General features: G+C 40.2%; 1 protein-coding gene across 1 annotated transcript in view; it reads left to right on the top strand.

The window, feature by feature from the left end:
• LOC117506630 (mitogen-activated protein kinase kinase kinase 12-like) overlaps window positions 1-24667 on the top strand; it is a 95008-nt gene that overhangs the window by 38128 nt on the left and 32213 nt on the right. The window contains exons 6-7 of the mRNA XM_034166157.1: window positions 5116-5274; window positions 5369-5477. Of these exons, the coding sequence (XP_034022048.1) occupies window positions 5116-5274; window positions 5369-5477 (268 nt within the window). The remainder of the gene's footprint in view (window positions 1-5115; window positions 5275-5368; window positions 5478-24667) is intronic.

Here is a 24667-nt window from a genome sequence, read left to right as displayed (position 1 = left end):
AAGCAGTCCTACATATTTGCTTAATATACGCATTGAAGGACATATCCTGATCAAAAATGACTCCAAGATTTCTCACAGTATTACTGGAGGTCAGGGTAATGCCATCCAGAGTAAGGCTCTGGTTAGACACCACGTTTCTAAGATTTGTGGGGCCAAGTACAGTAACTTCAGTTTTATATGAATTTAAAAGCAGGAAATTAGAGGTCATCCATGTCTTTATGTCTGAAAGACATTCCTGCAGTTTAACTAATTGGTGTTTGTCCTCTGGCTTCATAGATAGCTAAAGCTGGGTATCATCTGCGTAACAATGAAAATTTAAGCAATGCTTTCTAATAACATTGCCTAATGGAAGCATGTATAAAGTGAATAAAATTGGTCCTAGCACAGAACCTTATGGAACTCCATAATTAACCTTAGTCTGTGAAGAAGACTCCCCATTTACATGAACAAATTGTAATCTATTAGATAAATATGATTCAAACCACTGCAGCGCAGTGCCTTTAATACCTATGGCATGCTCTAATCTCTGTAATAAAATTTTATGGTCAACAGTATCAAAAGCTGCACTGAGGTCTAACAGGACAGGCACAGAGATGAGTCCACTGTCTGAGGCCATAAGAAGATCATTTGTAACCTTCACTAATGCTGTTTCTGTACTATGATGAATTCTGAAACCTGACTGAAACTCTTCAAATAGACCATTCCTCTGCAGATGATCAGTTAGCTGTTTTACAACTACCCTTTCAAGAATTTTTGAGAGAAAAGGAAGGTTGGAGATTGGCCTATAATTATCTAAGATAGCTGGGTCAAGTGATGGCTTTTTAAGTAATGGTTTAATTACTGCCACCTTAAAAGCCTGTCGTACATAGCCAACTAATAAAGATAGATTGATCATATTTAAGATTGAAGCATTAACTAATGGTAGGGCTTCCTTGAGCAGCCTGGTAGGAATGGGGTCTAATAGACATGTTGATGGTTTGGAGGAAGTAACTAATGAAAATAACTCAGACAGAACAATCGGAGAGAAAGAGTCTAGCCAAATACCAGCATTACTGAAGGCAGCCGAACATAAAGATATGTCTTTGGGATGGTTATGAATAATTTTTTCTCTAATAGTTAAAATTTTATTAGCAAAGAAAGATGAATAGTAAGATGTCCTAGCTTTATGGAGGGCTTTTTTTATAGAGCAACAGACTCTTTTTCCAGGCTAAATGAAGATCTTCTAAATTAGTGAGACGCCATTTCCTCTCCAGCTTACGGGTTATCTGCTTTAAGCTGCGAGTTTGTGAGTTATACCACGGAGTCAGGCACTTCTGATTTAAGGCTCTCTTTTTCAGAGGAGCTACAGCATCCAAAGTTGTGCTCAATGAGGATATAAAGCTACTGATGAGATAATCTATCTCACTCACAGAGTTTAGGTAGCTACTCTGCACTGTGTTGGTATATGGCATTGAAGAACATAACAAAGAAGGAATCATATCCTTAAACCTAGCTACAGCGCTTTCAGAAAGACTTCTACTGTAATGAAACTTATTCCCCACTGCTGGGTAGTTCATTAACGTAAATGTAAATGTTATTAAGAAATGATCAGACAACAGGGGGTTTTCAGGGAATACTGTTAAGTCTTCAATTTCTATGCCATATGTCAGAACAAGATCTAAAGTGTGGTTAAAATGGTGGGTGGGCTCATTTACATTTTGAGCAAAGCCAACTGAATCTAATAATAGATTAAATGCAGTGTTGAGGCTGTCATTCTCAGCATCTATGTGGATGTTAAAATCACCCACTATAATTATCTTATCTGAGCTAAGCACTAAGTCAGACAAATGGTCTGAAAATTCACAGAGAAACTCACAGTAACGACCAGGTGGACGATAGATAATAACAAATAAAACTGGTTTTTGAGACTTCCAATTTGGATGGACAAGACTAAGAGTCAAGCTTTCAAATGAATTAAAGCTCTGTCTGGGTCTTTGATTAATTAATAAGCTGGAGTGGAAGATTGCTGCTAATCCTCAGCCTCGGCCCGTGCTACGAGCATTCTGACAGTTAGTGTGACTCGGGGGTGTTGACTCATTTAAACTAATCATCCTGCTGTAACCAGGTTTCTGTAAGGCAGAATAAATCAATATGTTGATCAGTTATTATATCATTTACTAACAGGGACTTAGAAGAGAGAGACCTAATGTTTAATAGACCACATTTAACTGTTTTAGTCTGTGGTGCAGTTGAAGGTGCTATATTATTTTTTCTTTTTGAATTTTTATGCTTAAATAGATTTTTACTGGTTATTGGTAGTCTGGGAGCAGGCACCGTCTCTACGGGGATGGGGTAATGAGGGGATGGCAGGGGGAGAGAAGCTGCAGAGAGATGTGTAAGACTACAACTCTGCTTCCTGGTCCCAACCCTGGATAGTCACGATTTGGAGGATTTAATAAAATTGGCCAGATTTCTAGAGATGAGAGCTGCTCCATCCAAAGTGGGATGGATGCCGTCTCTCCTAACAAGACCAGGTTTTCCCCAGAAACTTTGCCAATTATCACAACCCCCAATCATAACCCCCATACCCCTGTCACCACAAATTTTGTGATGCCATCAGAAAAGAATTTCACGATACCATCACAGAAATGTAACACATTTCATGAGAGTATCATTTTGGTAAAATGCATACTAAATACTTTTCATACCAAAGTTGCTTATTGTTTTATCTTAAATGTGGAAGCTTTGTGCCTGAACCGACACTTTAAAGATCATTAATTTAAACCCACAGGGAACACTTATAGGTTTAAAAACAGTCAAAAAATGTTTGATTCATGATATATTATGAGGATTCAGAATATATATAGTTTTTAGGGCTACATATTATAGGTTGGGAGTTTATTCCGGACAGACAGACAGACGTAGCCCTTTATGTGTGTGTGTGTGTGTGTGTGTGTGTGTGTGTGTGTGTGTGTGTGTGTGTGTGTGTGTGTGTGTGTGTGTGTGTGTGTGTGTGTGTGTGTGTGTGTGTATATATATATATATGCATATCCTCATGACATGGGGAACAAACTGATACCATTTTTTAAAAAGTTGAACTGAAAATTACCCCCAAAATAGCCATTTATGTTAGACCATACAGTGTTGTACCATGTGCGATAAACTCCCAAACTATAATATGTAGCCCTAAAAACTATATATATTCTGAATCCTCGTGACATGGGAAACAAACTGGTACCATTTTTTAAAAAGGTGAACTGAAAATTACCTCCAAAATAGCTGGCTGTGGGTATGACCAGGCAGATTCAAATTTCCAGCCCTGTATATGTGTTGGCCATCTCTGTTTATTTAATCCCTTTCTTCAGCTACTTTATGTTCTCAACTGTTAAGCACCTGACTGTCCTGTACAACCCAGTTTGCCTTCCTGTCTGTATACATTCATTTTATGTTTGTAAAATTGTAATGTAAAAACAGTGAAATACACCACTACCTCAGTTTTGATTCATTGATATTTACATTTACTGTTACCTACCTTTTGTGTGTAATTTTGTTATAAATTTGATTGCAAAACAAAGTCTGCATGAAGGACTTCAAATGTGTTTGTCTTTTAACCAAGTATTTCCACTTACTTTGGGGAGTCCACCTCTTATAGTTCTGCTGGACAGACTTTAGCCCATTAACTATTATATTTATGACATCAGCATTACAAAAACAAATGTTGGGAAATTGTTTTGATTAAAATGATTGGCATTTGGCTTATGTCTAAAACAGAGTAACCCAGGCAGTGCCGGGTACTCCAGCTAGTGTGTGTATATATATATATAATATATATATAATATATAATAATATATATAAAAAAATATATATATATATATATATATTTTTTTTTTTTTTCCTCTTCATTTATTTTTGTGAATGGTCCCCAAAATTTAACAATTTCTCATTAAAACTAGGAAAACCTTTTCAGAGCTTTGTGAAAGTTACATTCTTAATGTTATTTTCACCAACCTGACAAAAATACAATCTGCTTAGAGAATGTAAAGGTGACAGAGAAAAAAAATAGATGCTGAGTACACCTGGGATATATGTTGGTCGCCATGACTACCCAAGGAATTGCCAACAACAGACTTTCCATAGTTACCTTCCCTGAAGGCTGCTGTTTTAGTCCCCATATAAACAACAAAGGAGCTCATCAACAAAACACTGAACTTTAGTGAGATAAGGCATTTGATATTTCAGTAAAAGTTGTGATTGTGTTATCATTGTGCACATAAACTGTAAAAACATCAACAATAGCCAAACATACATACAAACATACATATCACCAAATTGTGACAGTCTCATATTTTTTTCTATTCGAAGTACTATGTTTGTGATTCTTAACTTAATTACAACAAAAAGCTTCAGCATCAAAGTCTTTTATGTATTTTGTTTTTTACCTGAAAGACAACTGTCTATTTGTAGTAATACAATATGTATCAAGCATCATAGCAAATCCAGAAAAAGTTAAAGAGATCTTATCGTGCAAAATTAACGTTTTTTTGTTCAGTGAAATGTGGCTCAGGGACTTCATGATAATCATCCTCAAAGCCCCGCAATTCATTGTCTGTTCATGTAGAAATTACCCTACAAAGTTTAAACCTGAAACTGCTCGTTTTAGACTTCCGTGAAGTATGTTCCAACAGTCCCCATCTAAGCTCCTGCTTGTTCTATAAGCCAGAGAGGCAGTTCAGCCATGAAAATGGTGCTCTACCCGCTCTTTTCTGCAACTCATTTGTATTTAATATAACAATAATAGAAACACGGTCGGGGGAAGGGAAGAAAACAGGGAGATCCCATATTTCACTGGAGAAATGAGGTCTCGTTTAAAATAAAGCAGGCTTACCTTGTGAGACTGAGTGACAGAACCAGTGTGACTGAGAGAGAAAAAGAGAGCGGGAGCTTTCATTTGGTCTTGTAAAAAAAGCTGTGTTTTTCATTCAACCTTGTATTCACTTTCATCTGTGCCCAGTGACTGAACCTACTGCCTTCTGTTTGTTACCATTCAGAAATGATGCACAGTATAACAGGACCGGTTTATAAGTGCTGTCGTTACGTCTTTATCAGTGTGTCTTAAGGGAAATGTGCTGTCTGCAGGTCATTTGGCGTGGTGCTGTGGGAGATGTTGACAGGAGAGGTACCCTATAAGGATGTGGACTCCTCAGCTATCATCTGGGGAGTGGGCAATAACAGCTTGCAGCTGCCGGTGCCTGATAGCTGCCCAGACAGCTTCAAATTGCTCCTGAGGCAGTGCTGGTGAGGAATGAGATGGGACACACAACAAAATGACAGATATTAGCAGTCGGAGAGCAATTTCTGGACTGTTGACATTTGTTTAAACTGTTCACAGGAACAGCAAACCAAGAAATCGACCTTCATTCCGACAGATTCTCCTGCATTTGGACATCGCCTCTGCAGACATCTTATCAACGCCACAAGAAACATACTTCCAGTCACAGGTAGGAGTTGTGGAAGGAAGCAAAAAGTCAAAACTTTTCTCGCCCCTTTTATCACATCTGCCAAGCAGGGTGGAGGCTGTGCTACCAATATTTAGACCCGGGTTAGATTCCCAGTTACGCTACCTGTCTGTGTATTTGGACAAGACACCTTCTGCATTGTCTCAGTGCACTCAGCTGTAAATGAGTACTGTTCTTGGCTACAGAATTTGGGGACAAGCACCTGCACCGGTGGGCCTGAGGGCCTGTATAGGATTTACTTCTCTACCAAGTAGAATATGTTTTCATTTCCATTTGTTTGTCTGCCTCTCTGATTGCTTGTCAGAAGAATATCTCAATACATTTTAACAGATTTTAATGACATTTTGCAGATAAGTTGGTTTGGGAGATGGGAATTGGAAACAGGACTGGGAACTTCTCAGCCCAATGTGGCTCATGGAATTAATACATTTTCCTATAGAACATTGCAAAGCTGGGTGTTTTTGTTTTACATTTCCACTGGTTTCTCAAAAACTACTAGATCATGCAGGGATTGATTTATTACCATGGTGTGACTGAATTACGATGACACCCCAAAACTACATTTTGTTCCAATGGTTGTGAGAGCTGAATCCTTTACAATCATAAATATTATTAGTATAAGTGTGCCTGAGTCCCACCACACCAAAAGGCCCATGTAATACTTCCTAAGAAATGTAATGGGTTCATTTTTATTATCCTGTGCCCCAGCCCTTCAGCATTGGTGGGCACAGTTCTGACCTGATAACCGATAATTATCGAAGATAATGTTTTCATTATCGGATTATCTTTTCAGATAACTTTGAAAACCATTATCGGACTAAAAAAGTTAAATTCTCAAAAGGCGCTATACAACCATACGTATATCTCAGCTCCTCTCCTTTTGCGCTAATCTCAGCCTCAAGGGCTTTCACTTCAGCAACTTTGTCTTTGTGTGCTCTTCTCCGAGCATTCAACTTCGAAAGCAGCTGAGCCAGCTTTGAGCCAGCTCTCTTCTCCGCCTCTTCAGCGAGTGCATCTGCCTCACTGGAAAGACAGGCGGACACACTTTCCAGACTCGTCTTCCTCTTCTTCAGGTCCTCCAGAGCCTGCTCGGTCAGCTTTCTTTTCTGGCCCTGGGTTTCCTTGTCTTTTCTGACACGCTCCTGATCCAGAAAGAGTCGGTATTTTGACCGGGCTGCACCCACAGACACCATAAGTTCCTTGTTGAGGGGGACCTGAGTGACACCTCCATGCATTGCAACAAAGTCACATATGAACCTTTGGGCAACAATTGTGTTACCCATTTCACAAACATACGTTGTCCACACTATCGATTCTTGACTAACGGCAGTGGCATACGCTTGGCAGAAACGAAAATGACGAAAATTTGAAAGGTACGGAACGCGGTAGTGGACATACCAAACCAACGTATTAAGGGCCTTTCACACTGAATGTGTCAGAAGCGTCAAAAATTGGTCTAAAAAGCATTATTTTCAATGAGACGCGTTGCTTTTTAGACACGTCAGAAGCGTCGCGTCAAAAACCGAGCTAAAATGACACTTCTGACAGGAGCACGCATTGCCGCTTGGCGGCAGGCTAACGGGTCAAAAGTTCAATCCAATCCAACTTTCGACACTCTGAGCTGTGACGTACCTTCGCGCTGTCCAATAGGAATGACGCGTCGGGCCAAAACACGGAAGACAAGTGGCAGAAATCACTGATCTCTACAAAATGGATCGGTGGAAACCACTGATCTCTACAAAACATTAACGTGTGACAGGACTGCTCATTTATAGAGCAGTTTTCTGAAGAAAAATCATTGGAAATGTTTTTTTGTTGTTTGTTACCTCAAAATTTCTGATTAATGTTAAAAAAAGGTTTAGAACACTTGTAATTAAATAGCTAAATAAATCAATAAATGGTTCTTTAGAAACCTTTCATCTGTAAACTAAAACAACCTGTTATTTCAGATTAGATAATTTCTTGTTTAACATAAGGAACCTTGGACATTTATTTTTAGACAAATAACATGGAAACTTGTACATTTTTTTAAAGTCTGGTAGATTATTTATATCTCATTTTAACCAGAAAGACACCAAATAAATACAAATGTGTATTATAAATGCAACAGGAAATAATTTAACAATGACTGCAGTGTGATTGTAAAGTAGGATTTCTGTGACATAAACCTCATGATGAATTTATATATATATATATATATTATGAAGTGGATATTTTGCCGGATACGGCAAACACGCACCTAGTGCTATTTGACCTGATTTGACCTCCTCACTGATTGGCTAGTTCAAATGATGTCATCAAAGAGTTGATTTCAACATGGCAGCGCCTTCGGCATTGAGTGTTGGTGCTAATTTTTCATCTTTCAATGCCGTTTTGGGTGCCATAAAGTCAGAGGGATTCTATGCTATTTTGGGTGCCATCGCTAAAAGCAGCTCAAAAATGTGGTTTTATCACACAGCACAATGCCACAGATGTTGCAAGATTTGAGGGGGCGTGCAATTGGCATGCTGACAGCAGGAATGTCAACCAGAGCTGTTGCTCGTGTATTGAATGTTCATTTCTCTACCATAAGCTGTCTCCAAAGGCATTTCAGAGAATTTGGCAGTACATCCAACCAGCCTCACAACCGCAGACCACGTGTAACCACACCAGCCCAGGACCTCCACATCCAGCATGTTCACCTCCAAGATCGTCTGAGACCAGCCACTCGGACAGCTGCTGAAACAATCGGTTTGCATAACCAAAGAATTTCTGCACAAACTGTCAGAAACCGTCTCAGGGAAGCTCATCTGCATGCTTGTCATCCTCATCGGGGTCTCGACCTGACTCCAGTTCGTCGTCGTAACAGACTTGAGTGGGCAAATGCTCACATTCACTAGTGTTTGGCACGTTGGAGAGGTGTTCTCTTCACAGATGAATCCCAGTTCACACTGTCCAGGGCAGATGGCAGACAGCGTGTGTGGCGTCGTGTGGGTGAGCGGTTTTCTGATGTCAATGTTGTGGATCGAGTGGCCCATGGTGGCGGTGGGGTTATGGTATGGGCAGGCGTCTGTTATGGACGAAGAACACAGGTGCATTTTATTGATGGCATTTTGAATGCACAGAGATACCGTGACGAGATCCTGAGGCCCATTGTTGTGCCATACATCCAAGAACATCACCTCATGTTGCAGCAGGATAATGCACGGCCCCATGTTGCAAGGATCTGTACACAATTCTTGGAAGCTGAAAATGTGCCAGTTCTTGCATGGCCGGCATACTCACCGGACATGTCACCCATTGAGCATGTTTGGGATGCTCTAGACTGGCGTATACGACAGCGTGTACCAGTTCCTGCCAATATCCAGCAACTTCGCACAGCCATTGAAGAGGAATGGACCAACATTCCACAGGCCACAATTGACAACCTGATCAACTCTATGCGAAGGAGATGTGTTGCACTGCATGAGGCAAATGGTGGTCACACCAGATACTGACTGGTATCCCCCCCAATAAAACAAAACTGCACCTTTCAGAGTGGCCTTTTATTGTGGGCAGTCTAAGGCACACCTGTGCACTAATCATGGTGTCTAATCAGCATCTTGATATGGCACACCTGTGAGGTGGGATGGATTATCTCAGCAAAGGAGAAGTGCTCACTATCACAGATTTAGACTGGTTTGTGAACAATATTTATAATAATAATAACAATAATGGAAATTGAAGACTTAACAGTATTCCCTGAAAACTCCCTTCTGTCTGATCATTTCTTAATAACATTTACATTTACTCTGATGGACTACCCAGCAGTGGGGAATAAGTTTCATTACACTAGAAGTCTTTCAGAAAGCGCTGTAACTAGGTTTAAGGATATGATTCCTTCTTTATGTTCTCTAATGCCATATACCAACACAGTGCAGAGTAGCTACCTAAACTCTGTAAGTGAGATAGAGTATCTCGTCAATAGTTTTACATCCTCATTGAAGGCAACTTTGGATGCTGTAGCTCCTCTGAAAAAGAGAGCTTTAAATCAGAAGTGCCTGACTCCGTGGTATAACTCCCAAACTCGCAGCTTAAAGCAGATAACCCATAAGTTGGAGAGGAAATGGCGTCTCACTAATTTAGAAGATCTTCACTTAGCCTGGAAAAAGAGTCTGTTGCTCTATAAAAAAAAAGCCCTCCGTAAAGCTAGGACATCTTACTACTCATCACTAATTGAAGAAAATAAGAACAACCCCAGGTTTCTTTTCAGCACTGTAGCCAGGCTGACAAAGAGTCAGAGCTCTGTTGAGCCGAGTATTCCTTTAACTTTAACTAGTAATGACTTCATGACTTTCTTTGCTAATAAAATTTTAACTATTAGAGAAAAAATTACTCATAACCATCCCAAAGACGTATCGTTATCTTTGGCTGCTTTCAGTGATGCCGGTATTTGGTTAGACTCTTTCTCTCAGATTGTTCTGTCTGAGTTATTTTCATTAGTTACTTCATCCAAACCATCAACATGTCTATTAGACCCCATTCCTACCAGGCTGCTCAAGGAAGCCCTACCATTATTTAATGCTTTGATCTTAAATATGATCAATCTATCTTTATTAGTTGGCTATGTACCACAGGCTTTTAAGGTGGCAGTAATTAAACCATTACTTAAAAAGCCATCACTTGACCCAGCTATCTTAGCTAATTATAGGCCAATCTCCAACCTTCCTTTTCTCTCAAAAATTCTTGAAAGGGTAGTTGTAAAACAGCTAACTGATCATCTGCAGAGGAATGGTCTATTTGAAGAGTTTCAGTCAGGTTTTAGAATTCATCATAGTATAGAAACAGCATTAGTGAAGGTTACAAATGATCTTATGGCCTCAGACAGTGTACTCATCTCTGTGCTTGTTCTGTTAGACCTCAGTGCTGCTTTTGATACTGTTGACCATAAAATTTTATTACAGAGATTAGAGCATGCCATAGGCACTGCGCTGCGGTGGTTTGAATCATATTTATCTAATAGATTACAATTTGTTCATGTAAATGGGGAATCTTCTTCACAGACTAAGGTTAATTATGGAGTTCCACAAGGTTCTGTGCTAGGACCAATTTTATTCACTTTATACATGCTTCCCTTAGGCAGTATTATTAGACGGCATTGCTTAAATTTTCATTGTTACGCAGATGATACCCAGCTTTATCTATCCATGAAACCAGAGGACACACACCAATTAGCTAAACTGCAGGATTGTCTTACAGACATAAAGACATGGATGACCTCTAATTTCCTGCTTTTAAACTCAGATAAAACTGAAGTTATTGTACTTGGCCCCACAAATCTTAGAAACATGGTGTCTAACCAGATCCTTACTCTGGATGGCATTACCCTGACCTCTAGTAATACTGTGAGAAATCTTGGAGTCATTTTTGATCAGGATACGTCATTCAAAGTGCATATTAAACAAATATGTAGGACTGCTTTTTTGCATTTACGCAATATCTCAAATTAGAAAGGTCTTGTCTCAGAGTGATGCTGAAAAACTAATTCATGCATTTATTTCCTCTAGGCTGGACTATTGTAATTCATTATTATCAGGTTGTCCTAAAAGTTCCCTGAAAAGCCTTCAGTTAATTCAAAATGCTGCAGCTAGAGTACTAACGGGGACTAGAAGGAGAGAGCATATCTCACCCATATTGGCCTCTCTTCATTGGCTTCCTGTTAATTCTAGAATAGAATTTAAAATTCTTCTTCTTACTTATAAGGTTTTGAATAATCAGGTCCCATCTTATCTTAGGGACCTCATAGTACCATATCACCCCAATAGAGCGCTTCGCTCTCAGACTGCAGGCTTACTTGTAGTTCCTAGGGTTTGTAAGAGTAGAATGGGAGGCAGAGCCTTCAGCTTTCAGGCTCCTCTCCTGTGGAACCAGCTCCCAATTCAGATCAGGGAGACAGACACCCTCTCTACTTTTAAGATTAGGCTTAAAACTTTCCTTTTTGCTAAAGCTTATAGTTAGGGCTGGATCAGGTGACCCTGAACCATCCCTTAGTTATGCTGCTACAGACTTAGACTGCTGGGGGATTCCCATGATGCTCTGAGTGTTTCTTTCTCATTTGGCTCTGTATGCACCACTCTGCATTTAATCATTAGTGATTGATCTCTGCTCCCCTCCACAGCATGTCTTTTTCCTGGTTCTCTCCCTCAGCCCCAACCAGTCCCAGCAGAAGACTGCCCCTCCCTGAGCCTGGTTCTGCTGGAGGTTTCTTCCTGTTAAAAGGGAGTTTTTCCTTCCCACTGTCGCCAAGTGCTTGCTCACAGGGGGTCGTTTTGACCGTTGGGGTTTTTCTGTAATTATTGTATGGCCTTGCCTTACAATATAAAGCGCCTTGGGGCAACTGTTTGTTGTGATTTGGCGCTATATAAATAAAATTGATTTGATTTGAATATTTGAGGGAAATGGTGATATTGTGTATGTGGAAAAAGTTTTAGATCTTTGAGTTTATCTCATACAAAATGGGAGCAAAACCAAAAGTGTTGCGTTTATATTTTTGTTGAGTGTATATAAAAAAAGGGGAAAAAATGAGGAAAAAAAACGACAGAAAAAACGCCCGAAAAAATAAGTTATTTAAAGTTGAGCTTTTGTGGTGTCTGAAAAAAGCTGTAGCTTTATTTGGTAAAAATAAAAAAGACCGAACCATTTAGAAATTAATGCATTCACTCAGATCAACTGTGCTAAAAGGCTACGCTAATGTTAGCCGATCATTACCTTCACAGCAGTTCAGCAAACGTCACGTTTTATTTTTACATTATTCTCACCTCGATAAAGCTGCAGAACTGAAGTCCGTTGGGCAAACTGGGACTTCGCATATATCCAAAAAGTGGGAGATTTCGGACTGAGTGGGTCTGCTCCATCACCCCGGCTGCCTGCCTCAGTCTGCCCAGTGATGATGCCTGAAAGCTGGCTTCTCCGTGCGGGTTGGCCCGCTGTTGCGGTTCGATCAATATCCCACCAAGTCATCAGTCCTCTCTCGGTCGGCGTCACTCTGAAAAGTAGCTGAAAAAAAGCTTCTCCCAGCAGGGTGATGGGAGAATCGTTCTACTGCTTTTTTTAAAAGCTTTTTTGTGGTTCAGGCGACGCAAATTCAAGATGGCGATCGCTGAACTTTTTTCAGGTTGTGAAACAGCCAGAGTGTGACGTGGCCGCAATCTCTGCCCCCTTGCTGCTTCCGAAGCGACGCGTCTGACGTCACGACGCGTTGGAAAGCGTTTCATTTTTCTGTTCTAGAGACACTTCTCGGACTGGACGGAGCGAATGTAATTTTTTAAGACTTGAGTAAATTAAATTTTAGACCTGCGATGCAATGAAAATGTGGGTGTTTTTAAGACATTTAAAGGCCTAAAATTTTAGTTTCTGAATTTAAGACTTTTTAAGACTTTTTTACACCCCGCGGGAACCCAGACTAGGTTTATAGACGTTGTTACTGTGTTTGCGTTTATTAAATTCCACGCATCTTAAATGTAGCAGACACGGATTATCTGGAATGTTGTTTTGGCAAGTTTTCACGGTCTCTACTGCCATCTACTGGCCAGTAGATGGCAAAAATTCTCGCACGAATGAAAAATCAGCTGAAAAAGGGCCAAAACTCTCACTGGCACCAGTAGATCATGGCAGTGTTCTATTTATTTTGACCCAGGTTATATCAGACAGTTATCTATTTACAATTTGGCTTTTTTTTTTTTTGAAAATGCCTTTTTTTTTTACAAATAAAAAATGGCATATTTTACAAAAGCACATTTATCTGTAAACACCAACACACGACACACCTTACATTAATGTGTTGGTTTACATAGAATGAATGAGTCAACCAATCAGTGTTAGCGGAGGCACATTTTACCCAGAATGCCATCTGTCTGTGTTTGTCACAAAACTTCAGAATTAGTGCATTATTCAACATTAAAAGATATATGTTATATCTGTAGCGACCCGCTTGGAATAATAAAGCAAGATGCAGAGAGCTTCGACTGGTGCAGCTTTAATTTCTCTCCTCCCCTTTTGACTGACTGACATTTGACAATGTGAAAACTATGAAATGGACACAAAAATACATAAATTTCCATAGCACCATATTTCACAAATAGTGCATAGAATTATATTCACATTTTAGCCTTAACACCAGTCCTTTCAAACCAGAGTTACAGCTCTTGTTGAAATAAGAACAATAAATAAAACAAATCCCTCATTTTTATGGATAAATCATCCCCTCCTACCTCCTTCTGCTTCCAAGGGCGCTAAGTTTGAGCTCCGTTTGCTAGCAGCCTATCTTCCACACACATCTCACAGGGACAGTCCTTACATGCGACATAAACGATGCAGAACACAGAGCAAACAACAATAAATACCTTTCTTAGGTTTTAATACATAACACGATAAGTAATTAATTTGTACACGTTTTACCAGCTCGTGCGTGACGTGAACATGTCGTTGCGACAAGACAGGAGCGTAATGTCTAACGTCGGCAGCACAGGAAGTAGAAGAAGAAGAAAACGGTGGTCTTCAAAATAAAGCACCAAGCTGTAGCGTGTCAGAACTTCATCATTCGCCATAAACGAAATTAACCGCCATTTACACTCCCACCAAATCCTGCTACAATGAATGAACAAATATACAAAGGCTAAATGAATTGTACAGGATTTCTTGACCTATAACCTTTAACTATCAGAGTTATACAGTTGAACTGTACAACATCATACACAATAAAATAGCGTGTACACAAACAGCCTGTTTGTTCCAATTAATTCTCAAGAAGAAGTACTAATTTTTGGACTGGCCTCTCAATAACTGAAGGCTTAGAGGGGGAATCTTGTTTTCTATGAGGCTTTCGCTCTCCTACTTGGACTTTGACTCGACGGACCAAACCATCACTGTCCTGAACAGTCTCCACCACTCGTCCTAATTGCCAATGATTTCTAGGAAGGTTGTCATCTTTAATAATGACAATGTCATTGACTCTGAGGTTGCGCTGAGGTAGGTGCCATTTCTGTCTTGTGGATATGTTGAGTAGATACTCTCTTTTCCAACGACCCCAGAATTGTTCAATGAGATACTGAACTCTCCTCCATCTCTTTGTAGCATACAAATCCTCTTTCCCAAATACTCCAGGGGGAGGAAGAGCAACCTTAGATTTCATCATGATGAGGTGGTTCGGTGTTAAAGGTTCCATCGCTTGAGGATCATTTATTCCATCCACTGTCAATGGGCGACTATTAACGATAGCCATGGCCTCATATAACAGTGTTCTGAGAGAAGCGTCATCCAATCGACCTGGGCACTGTGCGAAGGTAGCATTTAGCACGTTTCTTATGGTTCTGATTTGCCGTTCCCAGACACCGCCTGCATGGCTAGCAGAGGGGGCATTGAAGACAAATTCGCACTGCCTTTCAGTCAGGAAGATTTCCAATGGTTTGGTGTCACATTGTTTAAGTGCTTCCTTAAACTCATTTTTGGCTCCAACAAAATTAGAGCCCTGGTCACAATAAAGTTGTCGGACAGCTCCTCTGAGACTGATGAAGCATCTTAATGCATTGATGAACGAGTCTGTCGACAAATCTTCGAGCATCTCGATATGAACAGCTCTGGAATACAGACATGTGAAAATGAGTCCATACCTTTTGTACTCTTTACGAGCTTTCTTTACAATAAATGGTCCAAAACAATCCATGCCACTATACGTGAAAGGTGCTGAGGCTTCAAGACGTTCTTTAGGGAGTTCAGCCATTCGTTGGTTCTCTGTCGGCCGTCGAAGTTTCCTACAAAGCACACAGGTGTGTATCAACTTAGCGACCAGCTTGCTTCCACCAATGACCCAGAATCCATTGACTCTAAGCTCCATTTGTGTCTGGCTTCGACCCTGGTGGCATGTCTTAGCGTGGTAGTGAGACACTATAAGCTTAGTTACATGACTATCGTTCGGTAAGATAATTGGGTGCTTGACTTTGTGACAGAGAGATGACTGTTCTAATCTCCCACCAACACAGAGAAGTTCTTCAGACCAGATGGGATCAAGACTAAAGAGGGAACTAGATTTTGGAAGGTCTTTTCCACCTTGAAGCAGCTTTATCTCATGGGGAAAGGCTTGCTGCTGTACAATCTTGATCACTGTCTCAGCGGCCTTCTCCCTCTCCTCAACAGTCACATGTTCACTATGTTGTTTTTGTGTAGACCTCAGTCTCTTGATCCTTGCAACCACCTTTACAAGTGTTGTCCATGAGGAAAACTGACTCAGACGCTTGAGGATGTCATTGCAGTTATTGGTTTTGGTTGCAAGTACTTGAATTGTCTTGACTTCGGGATCACCGACGAGTAAGTCTGCTGGACTGCTGGGTGTTAGATACACCTGAGGTCAGAGCTGCGTCAGTCACAGTCAGTCAGAGCTGCGTGTCGTCAGAGCGAGCTGCAAAAAGTTTGTACCTGAGTTTTCAGAGGTGGTGTTTGTAGTTGCCATCTGCCACGCCGGTGTTTGCCAACCCAGACAGTGGGAATACCACCTCAACCGGCAACTTAGCCCCGCGACTGGACAGCAACAACGTCCGAGGCCCAACGTGGTGAATTCACTGAGGCCGCGCGCTGCGTCATTAGAGCCGCGCGTCACGAGTGCCGCTTCCCCGAGGCCTCGTGCAGCCACCGCGGATCCATCAACGCGGAAACACCGAGGCCGCGCGGCACCAGCGCAGTGCAGATCCATCCCGGTGACAAACAACGCAGGCTGTTAACATCGGCGATCGACAAGCTGCTCATAAGCCGACCATGGGGCCTAAGAAGGTTCTGACAGCGGAGGAAGGTGACGATATTAAAAAATCTCTGGACTTTCTATCAGAGGAGATTTCTGTTGTGAAGCAGCAACAGAAATCAATCATGGATCTGGTGGAGGAGGTGAAGGCATTACGGCTCCAGAATGCCGAGAAAGACCGGCATCTGGTGCAGCTGGAAAATAGAGTGGCTGAATTGGAGCAGTACACCAGAATCAACGACGTCATCATCACAGGTCTTCACATCAAACCACGGTCCTACGCACGGACGGTAACAGATGAGAGCGGAGGGGAGCCCAGTGAACAGGAGGTCAGCTCTGTGGAAAACCAGGTTGCTGATTTCCTCCTATCTAAAGGTATAGAAATGGATTTAAATAACATTGAAGCGTGCCACCCTCTGCCCCGGAGAAATGACGGTGATAAACGAACCGTCATCATGAGATTCATCAACAGAAAACACAAAACAGCACTGTTAAAACAAGGAAGAAAACTGAAAGGGACAAACGTATTCATCAATGAACATCTCACCAAACGGAATGCCGACATCGCCAGGAAAGCACGCTTCTTGAAGAAACAGGGAAAAATCCAGCACACATGGACTTCAAACTGTAAAATATTCATCAAACTGAACGGATCACCAGAACAAGCAAAAGTCATGGCAATAAGGAACATCGAGGAGCTGGACAAATATGAACAATAGTGTTTCTTAAAGCGAGGATCTGGACAAATATGACCAATAAGGTATGAGGACACAAACACATCACAACACCATGACACAGACCAGAGGAACCTATTCATCTACTACCTATTCATCTACATCTGGAGACAAGAAGGATATAACTCAAAGGATTGCTGATCATGGAAAAGTAGAACTGAGAACATTTAAATACACAGACCACAATGTACTGGACTTGGAGCACGATATAGACCCGGACAATAATTTCTTCTCAAATATCAATGACAGTTGTTGCTATTATACAGATGAACAGTTTAATCGGATCATTAGAACGGATAACAAATTATCAATAATCCATTCCAACAGCAGAAGTCTATATGCAAACTTTAACAACATTAAAGAATATTTAAGTCAGTTTAAAAAAATATTTAACATAATTGCTATATCAGAAACATGGATCAATGAAGATAAAGGAATGGATTTTGAACTGGATGGATATGAATTTAATTGTGTAAACAGAAAAAATAAGAGTGGAGGAGGAGTGGCTGTGTATGTGGATAAGAACATGGATTATAAAATAGTAGACAATATGACAACTGTGATTGATAACTTATTAGAATGTATAACTATTGAAATATGTGAAGAAAAAAGCAAAAATGTATTAGTCAGCTGTATATATAGAGCACCAGGATCTAGTATTGAAACATTCACTGACTGTATGGGAAAAATGTTCTCAAAAACTAATAAAAAAACTGTGTTCATTTGTGGTGACTTAAATATTGATCTGCTCAATCCAAATAAGCATAAAATAACAGATGAATTTATCAGTATAATGTACAGTATGAGTTTATATCCAAAAATCACCAGGCCAAGCAGAATTACATCCCATAGTGCCACCTTAATTGATAATATATTCAGCAATGATATTGAGAATAACACTGTGAGTGGATTATTAATCAATGACATTAGTGATCATCTACCAGTTTTCATCGTTTATAATAGAAACCATCGGCGGAATCAGCCAGAGGAGAAAATAAAATACAGGCGAGTGCGGACAGAGGAAAACATGAACACACTAAAGAAGGATTTACAGGAGCAAAACTGGGAAAAGGTATACAGTGAAAGTGATGTTGATAGTGCATATGAAACTTTTTTACAAATATTTACATCATTATATGATAAAAATTGTCCAATTAAACAAGACTACAGAAAACAAAAAATCCAAGCTCGACCATGGATGACGAAAGGGTTACGAAATGCATGTAATAAGAAAAATACACTGTATAGAGAATTCATAAAACTAAAGACTAAAGAGGCAGAAAATAGATATAAGAAATACAAAAATAGATTAACTAATATTATACGGGTATGTAGGAAGGAATATTATAGTAACATATTATATAATAACAGAAACAATATTAAAGGAATATGGGATATATTAAATAGCATTATCAAAAATGGTAATAAAAAACAGAGTTACCCTCAGTATTTCATTGATAATAATGTCAAGAAGGAAAATAAGGATGAGGTAGTCAACGGTTTTAATAATTTTTTTGTAAATATTGGACCAAGCTTGGCAGAAAAAATTCCCGATTCCCAATCTGAGGATTGGGATAATAATCTTATAGAAAGAAATCCCTGTTCAATGTTCCTCACAGCAGTGGATGGAAATGAAATTATAGACATTGTGAATAATTGTAAATATAAAACATCTACCGATTTAAATGAAATTGATATGGTGGTGGTAAAACAGGTCATTGAATGGATTGTAGAACCATTAACATACATCTGTAACTTATCATTTCAAACCGGTAAATTTCCCAATCAAATGAAAATAGCTAAGGTTGTGCCGCTGTATAAGACTGGGGATAGACACCACTTCACAAATTATAGACCTGTTTCTTTGCTTCCACAATTTTCCAAATTATTAGAAAAGTTATTCAATAATAGATTAGACAAATTCATAAATAAACATAAATTACTTACTGATAGTCAATATGGATTCAGAGCACATAGTTCAACATCACTTGCATTAATAGAATCAGTTGAGGAGATTACAAACGCCATAGACCACAAATTACATTCAGTTGGAATATTTATAGACCTTAAAAAGGCTTTTGATACAATTAATCATGACATATTAATCAATAAACTTGAACAGTATGGGATTAGGGGGTTGGTGTTGCACTGGGTGAGAAGCTACTTAAGTAACAGAAAACAGTTTGTGAAGTTGGGGGAATATACATCATCATGCTTGGACAATGCTTGTGGCGTCCCACAGGGGTCAGTATTGGGTCCAAAACTGTTTCTAATTTATATAAATGATATTGTCAATGTTTCCAAAATATTAAAATTAGTATTATTTGCAGATGACACAAGCATTTTTTGTTCAGGGGGGGATTTGCAGGAGTTACTGAGGAGGATCAGTATAGAAATGGGAAAATTGAAAATATGGTTTGACAGAAACAAATTATCATTAAACTTAAGTAAAACAAAATACATGTTATTTGGCTATTGTAATACAGACATACAGGTTCAGTTACAAGTCGAGGGGGTAGATATTGAAAGGGTACATGAAAATAAGTTTCTGGGGGTGATAATAGATGATAAGATAAACTGGAAGACTCATATAAAACATATACAAAGTAAACTGTCAAGAAGCATTTCAGTTCTAAACAAAGCAAAACATATTCTGGACCACAACTCACTCCGCATTCTTTACTGCTCACTGGTTTTACCATATTTACAGTACTGTGCAGAGGTATGGGGTAATACTTATAAAGGTACAACACAATCACTATCAGTAATGCAGAAAAGAGCTATAAGAATTATTCATAATACTGGCTATAGAGATCATACAAATCCACTATTTTTACAATCCAAATTCTTAAAATTCACAGACTTGGTTCATTTTCAAACAGTACAAATTGTGTATAAAGCAATAAACAATTTACTTCCAGCAAATATTAAAAATATGTTTTTTAACAGATCAGGGGATTACAGTCTGAGGGGGAAATTTAATTTAAAGCATCAGTGGGCACAAACAACATTAAAAGGTTTCTGTATTTCTGTCTGTGGGGTGAGGATGTGGAACAGATTGGGAGTGGGGCTCAAGCAATGTCCAAGCATGAACCAGTTCAAACAGCGGTACAAAAATATGTTTTTTTCTGGGTATAGGGAGGAGGAAGGGTAATGAGGGTTAGGGTGTTTTTGTTTTTTGCTTCGGCTTGTAAATATATAGTATTTTGTATGTAAGTAGGTATGTGAAGGTGTATATTTATGTTTGTGTATATATATGTGTATATATGTGTATGTATATGTATATATATATATATATTGATATTGATTTAGGTGTGTAGGAATCTATGTGTATATGTGGCAAAGGGTATTACTGGTTGTGGGGAAGAAGGGGTAGGGATAAATAAGCTGATGCTTCACCCTACCCCTTTTCGGACATGTTGGGTACACAGTAGGAACTTTTTTGTTGTTGTCTTTACTGATCTATCTTGTAATTGTTGTTGTATCAAATGTTCGAAATAAACAGTTTTCATTCATTCATTCATTCAATTCACGCTCCCAGAGAAATTTCGGACCTTGCAGCCAGTTCGTTGAGTGAATGTCTGAAACATGGAGACCTCGGGATGCGTGATCGGCCGGGTTTTCTGAGGAATCCACATAATGCCACTGATCAGGATCACTATTGTCTCTAATCAGTTGAACACGGTTTGCGACAAATATGTGGAACCTACGGGCATCATTGCTGATGTACCCAAGCACAATTTGCGAATCCGTCCAGAAAAATTCTTGATCGATTTCCATGTTAAGCTCACCCTTTAACATGACGCTGACTTTTGCAGAAACCACTGCTGCTGCAAGTTCCAGCCTTGGAATACTTGTGACCTTCGAGGGAGCTACCCTTGCTTTTGCCATTACGAGACTGCAATGGACTTCATCCTTGTCATTTTTGTACCTGAGGTAAGAACATGCACCATATCCTACGCAGCTGGCATCTGAAAAATGGTGTAATTCTACTCTGACAATGTTATGAAAGTCATGTGGGTGGTAACATCTTGGGATCGAGACCTCTTTCAGCTTAAGAAGTCCATTCATCCATTCCTCCCACCGTAGCTTTATATCTTCCGGAAGTGGATCATCCCATCCGATGCCTCTGTGACAAAGCTCTTGAAGGATACGTTTTCCACTTAGGCTGAATGGAGCAGTGAACCCGAGTGGATCGTAAAGAGAGGCGATGACAGACAAACAACCACGACGGGTTGAAGGCTGATCCTTCAAGCTGATGTTAAAGCTGAACATGTCATCCTTTATCAGCCACTGGATGCTGAGAGCACGTTCTGATGGCGTTGGATCAAACTCTAGAGGCTTGACGCTTGCTGCTCTTTCAGATGGGTCTAAGCAAGACAATGCAGCTTCTTTATTTGAGTTGAATTTGTGGAGGCGCAGGCCTCCTCTTTTGCACAACTCTTGTGATTCAGTGATCAGTTTTTTAGCTTCGTCAACTGACGGGATGCTGACTAATCCGTCATCAACATAAAAATTTCTCTCCACAAATGCTGATGCCAGGGGGTAGTTAGCTTTGTGTTGTCTTGCTAGATGCTTTAAGCCAAAATTGGCACATCCTGGAGACGAAGCAGCTCCGAATGGATGAACGGCCATCCTGTACTCCTGTGGTTCCTTCTCCAGATCTCCGCCTTTCCACCAGAGGAACTTCAGATAATTCCTGGATTCAGGAGTGACAGAAAACTGATAAAACATTTGTTCAACATCACAGATAATGGCTACAGCTTCTTTTCTAAATCGACAAAGCACTCCTACCAGAGGATTGATCAGATCAGGTCCAGTTAGCAGGGTGTCGTTTAGAGAAATACCATGGAATTTGGCTGAACAGTCAAAAACGACTCTTAGCTTATTTGGTTTTTTGGGGTGGTAGACACCGTGATGTGGAAGGTACCACTCTGTCGCTCTCTCAGATGTTGCAGGGGCAAGCTCTGCATCACCCTTGTTAATGGTTGCCTCCATGAATGTTTTGTACTGCTCGTAGTATTGTTTGTTGGCCTTTAATTTTTTCTTAAGACACTGTAGGCGAACTGTGGCTAGCCTCTTGTTGTTTGGTAAGTTGGGTGGTCTGTTGCCTTTGAAAGGGAGAGGCATCTCATAATGCCCGTCCTCCTTCTGTGTGATGTGGTCACTGAGGAACTGAATGAAATGAACATCATCTTGTGAGACATATTTATCCTCATAAGTTCTCTCAATGAAGTCTGATTCCAAAGTCTTCAGAACATCTGTTGCTGATGGAACTGGCAGTTCTCTTACTGTTAGCCGATGTACGAAGCTTTGACTTCCTTGCCTGTCTAGGTGGGGGTTTGACAAGCCTATTATACTCCATCCTAGTTCTGATCTCTGTGCGAATGGTTGATTTTTGTCACCTAAGATAACTTCAAGAGGAGCCAGCGCTGAAGGACAGTCATATCCTATCAGGAGTCCTACATCACAGTCCTGAAGGGGTGGCAACTTGTCTGCCAAGTTTCTGAGATGAGGCCACAGTAATGCTGTTTCCTTTGTTGGAATGTAAGACTTATCCACTGGGATGAAGTCACGGCTGTAGGCCTGTTGTAGTTGAATGCGACTCTCAGAGTCAAGTCCACGGACTTGTAGACCACGAACACTCTTGCTCGATACGATTGTGTCGATGGCTGTCATGGTACTGAGTTTCAGCTTTACTGACTGTGCATTCACATTCAGCTTATCAAGTACATCTTCTAAGACAAATGTTGAGTCACTCTGTGTGTCTAATATTGCATACGTAAGTATTTCTCTGTGTGGCTCTCGCAATGAAGAAACAAAGACTGGGACAATACTTGAAGTAGCAGAAGCGCGTTGTGTTGATGTATGGGATATGACCTTCTGCACTTCTTGGCTTGCACCTTCTTCTGTGGAAGTGGAGCCGGTCAGTATTGCTTCCACAGGTCTTTGGTTCCTGTCTTCGTGCAAGCAGGTTGGGTGACGACGGCTGCATATGTCGCATGTGTGTCGTCTCTTACAGTCTTTAGTCGTGTGACCCTTTCTTAAGCATCCAAAGCAGAGTCGATTTTCATGAATGAATGCCTTTTTATCTTCAGCACTTTTTGTTGTGAAAGTGGGACACCTAGGGATGCCATGAGTTTCACTTTTACAGACAGAGCAAGGTAATTTCGGTTTACTGTTGTTCGTTTCTTCTTTCTCTTGAACTACACTCTTTGATTGTGTGCTTGTGTTGAAAGCTCTGGCTCTCTTTGGGATCCTGTCATCTACAGGTTTGAAATTTATCGAGAGTGGAGAAGCAATTGGGTTGCAAGCTATCCGTGCCTCTCTGCTGAGGAACTCTGTGAAGCATGCAAAATCTGGATAGCTATCAGATGTGTCAAGTTCATCCACAACAATTCGACTCCACTTTCGTACGATCCATTCTGGCAGTTTTTTGAGCAACTTGTGGTTTTCTTCACAGTCATTAAGGATAGCTAATCCTTTTATATGTGGAATTGCCTCCTTGCAGCTTTGTAGGAAGTAAGCAAACTCCCGTAGTGCTAGTGCGTCATTTGTGCTGATCCTTGGCCATTTCATGAGCTTTTCGCGGAAAGCTTTCTGTATGATGAATGGGTTCCCATATCTGTCCTGTAAAACTTTCCATGCTCCATTGTATGCATTCTCTTCTTTCGATAAAAGAAACCTTCAACAGCTTTACGCGCCTCTCCAACAAGATAATTTTTGAGATAAAACATTTTCTCGCTCGCTGGAAGTGGTTTTCTGTCAATCAGAGTCATGAATGACATCTTCCAATCTGTAAACTGTAAAGGGTCACCACTAAATGTGGTGGGTTCAGGGACTGGCAAGCGGTTCATACTCAATGAGCTAGCAATTGCTTGTGCTAAACTGACAGACTCCTGGGTCACTGTCATTTCAGGAATTGCTTGGCGAGGTTGGAACGAAGCAGCGTCTGGATTCAGCAGAGGCTCTGTTTTTATCTTATAGTGAGCTGAGCTAGTTGTGTCGTTAATTTCATTTTGGTTCTCAAAACCTTCAAAACTATCGTATGCTCTCACACGAGCTGCTGCTATAGCAACTTCCTTTGTTGCTTGTAACTGCTGCAGTTTTGCTCTCTCTTGTTCCAACTGTCGTTGCATCTCCACCTCTCTTTGCTTCATTTCTGACAACATTTTTGCCTCATTAAGTCTCCATTCACTTTCTAACTTGTGAAGATGTGCTCGTTGTGCTTGAATTTCTTCTCTGGCTTTTAATTGCTCCAGCTTAGCAGCAAGCTCTGCTTCTGCATCTACTCTGTTGCCGTAGGCACTGACTGAGCCGGAGCGTTTGCTTGATTTCTCTGACGACTCTGATGAACTTACAGTTTCAGTTTTAGATAAGCCAAAGACAGATCCATATTCAATTTTGTTTAATGTTTCTCTTACTCTTGCCTTTTCAAGTTGATCGTTATAATCTTCATCAATAGTCTCTTGACGGTTGCTTATGAGATCACAAATTTCCTTTGTCAACATAACACACGCATCCATTTTTTTGACAACTTCTGGCGTGGTGCTACTGTTACGCAGAATAGGTTCATACTGTAGTTTTACAGCATTGTACTTTGCTTGAATATCTTCCTGTAACTTATTGAGGTCTCCTAATGAGCAGAGGGTTTTTAATCTTGTCCTAGTTTCTCTTGCTACTAGCTTCCA

This window comes from Thalassophryne amazonica, chromosome 3 (assembly GCF_902500255.1).
Source record: "Thalassophryne amazonica chromosome 3, fThaAma1.1, whole genome shotgun sequence".
NCBI lineage: Eukaryota > Metazoa > Chordata > Actinopteri > Batrachoidiformes > Batrachoididae > Thalassophryne > Thalassophryne amazonica.
Note: the sequence above shows the minus strand (reverse complement) of the source record. Positions and strands in the feature narration are given on the sequence as shown.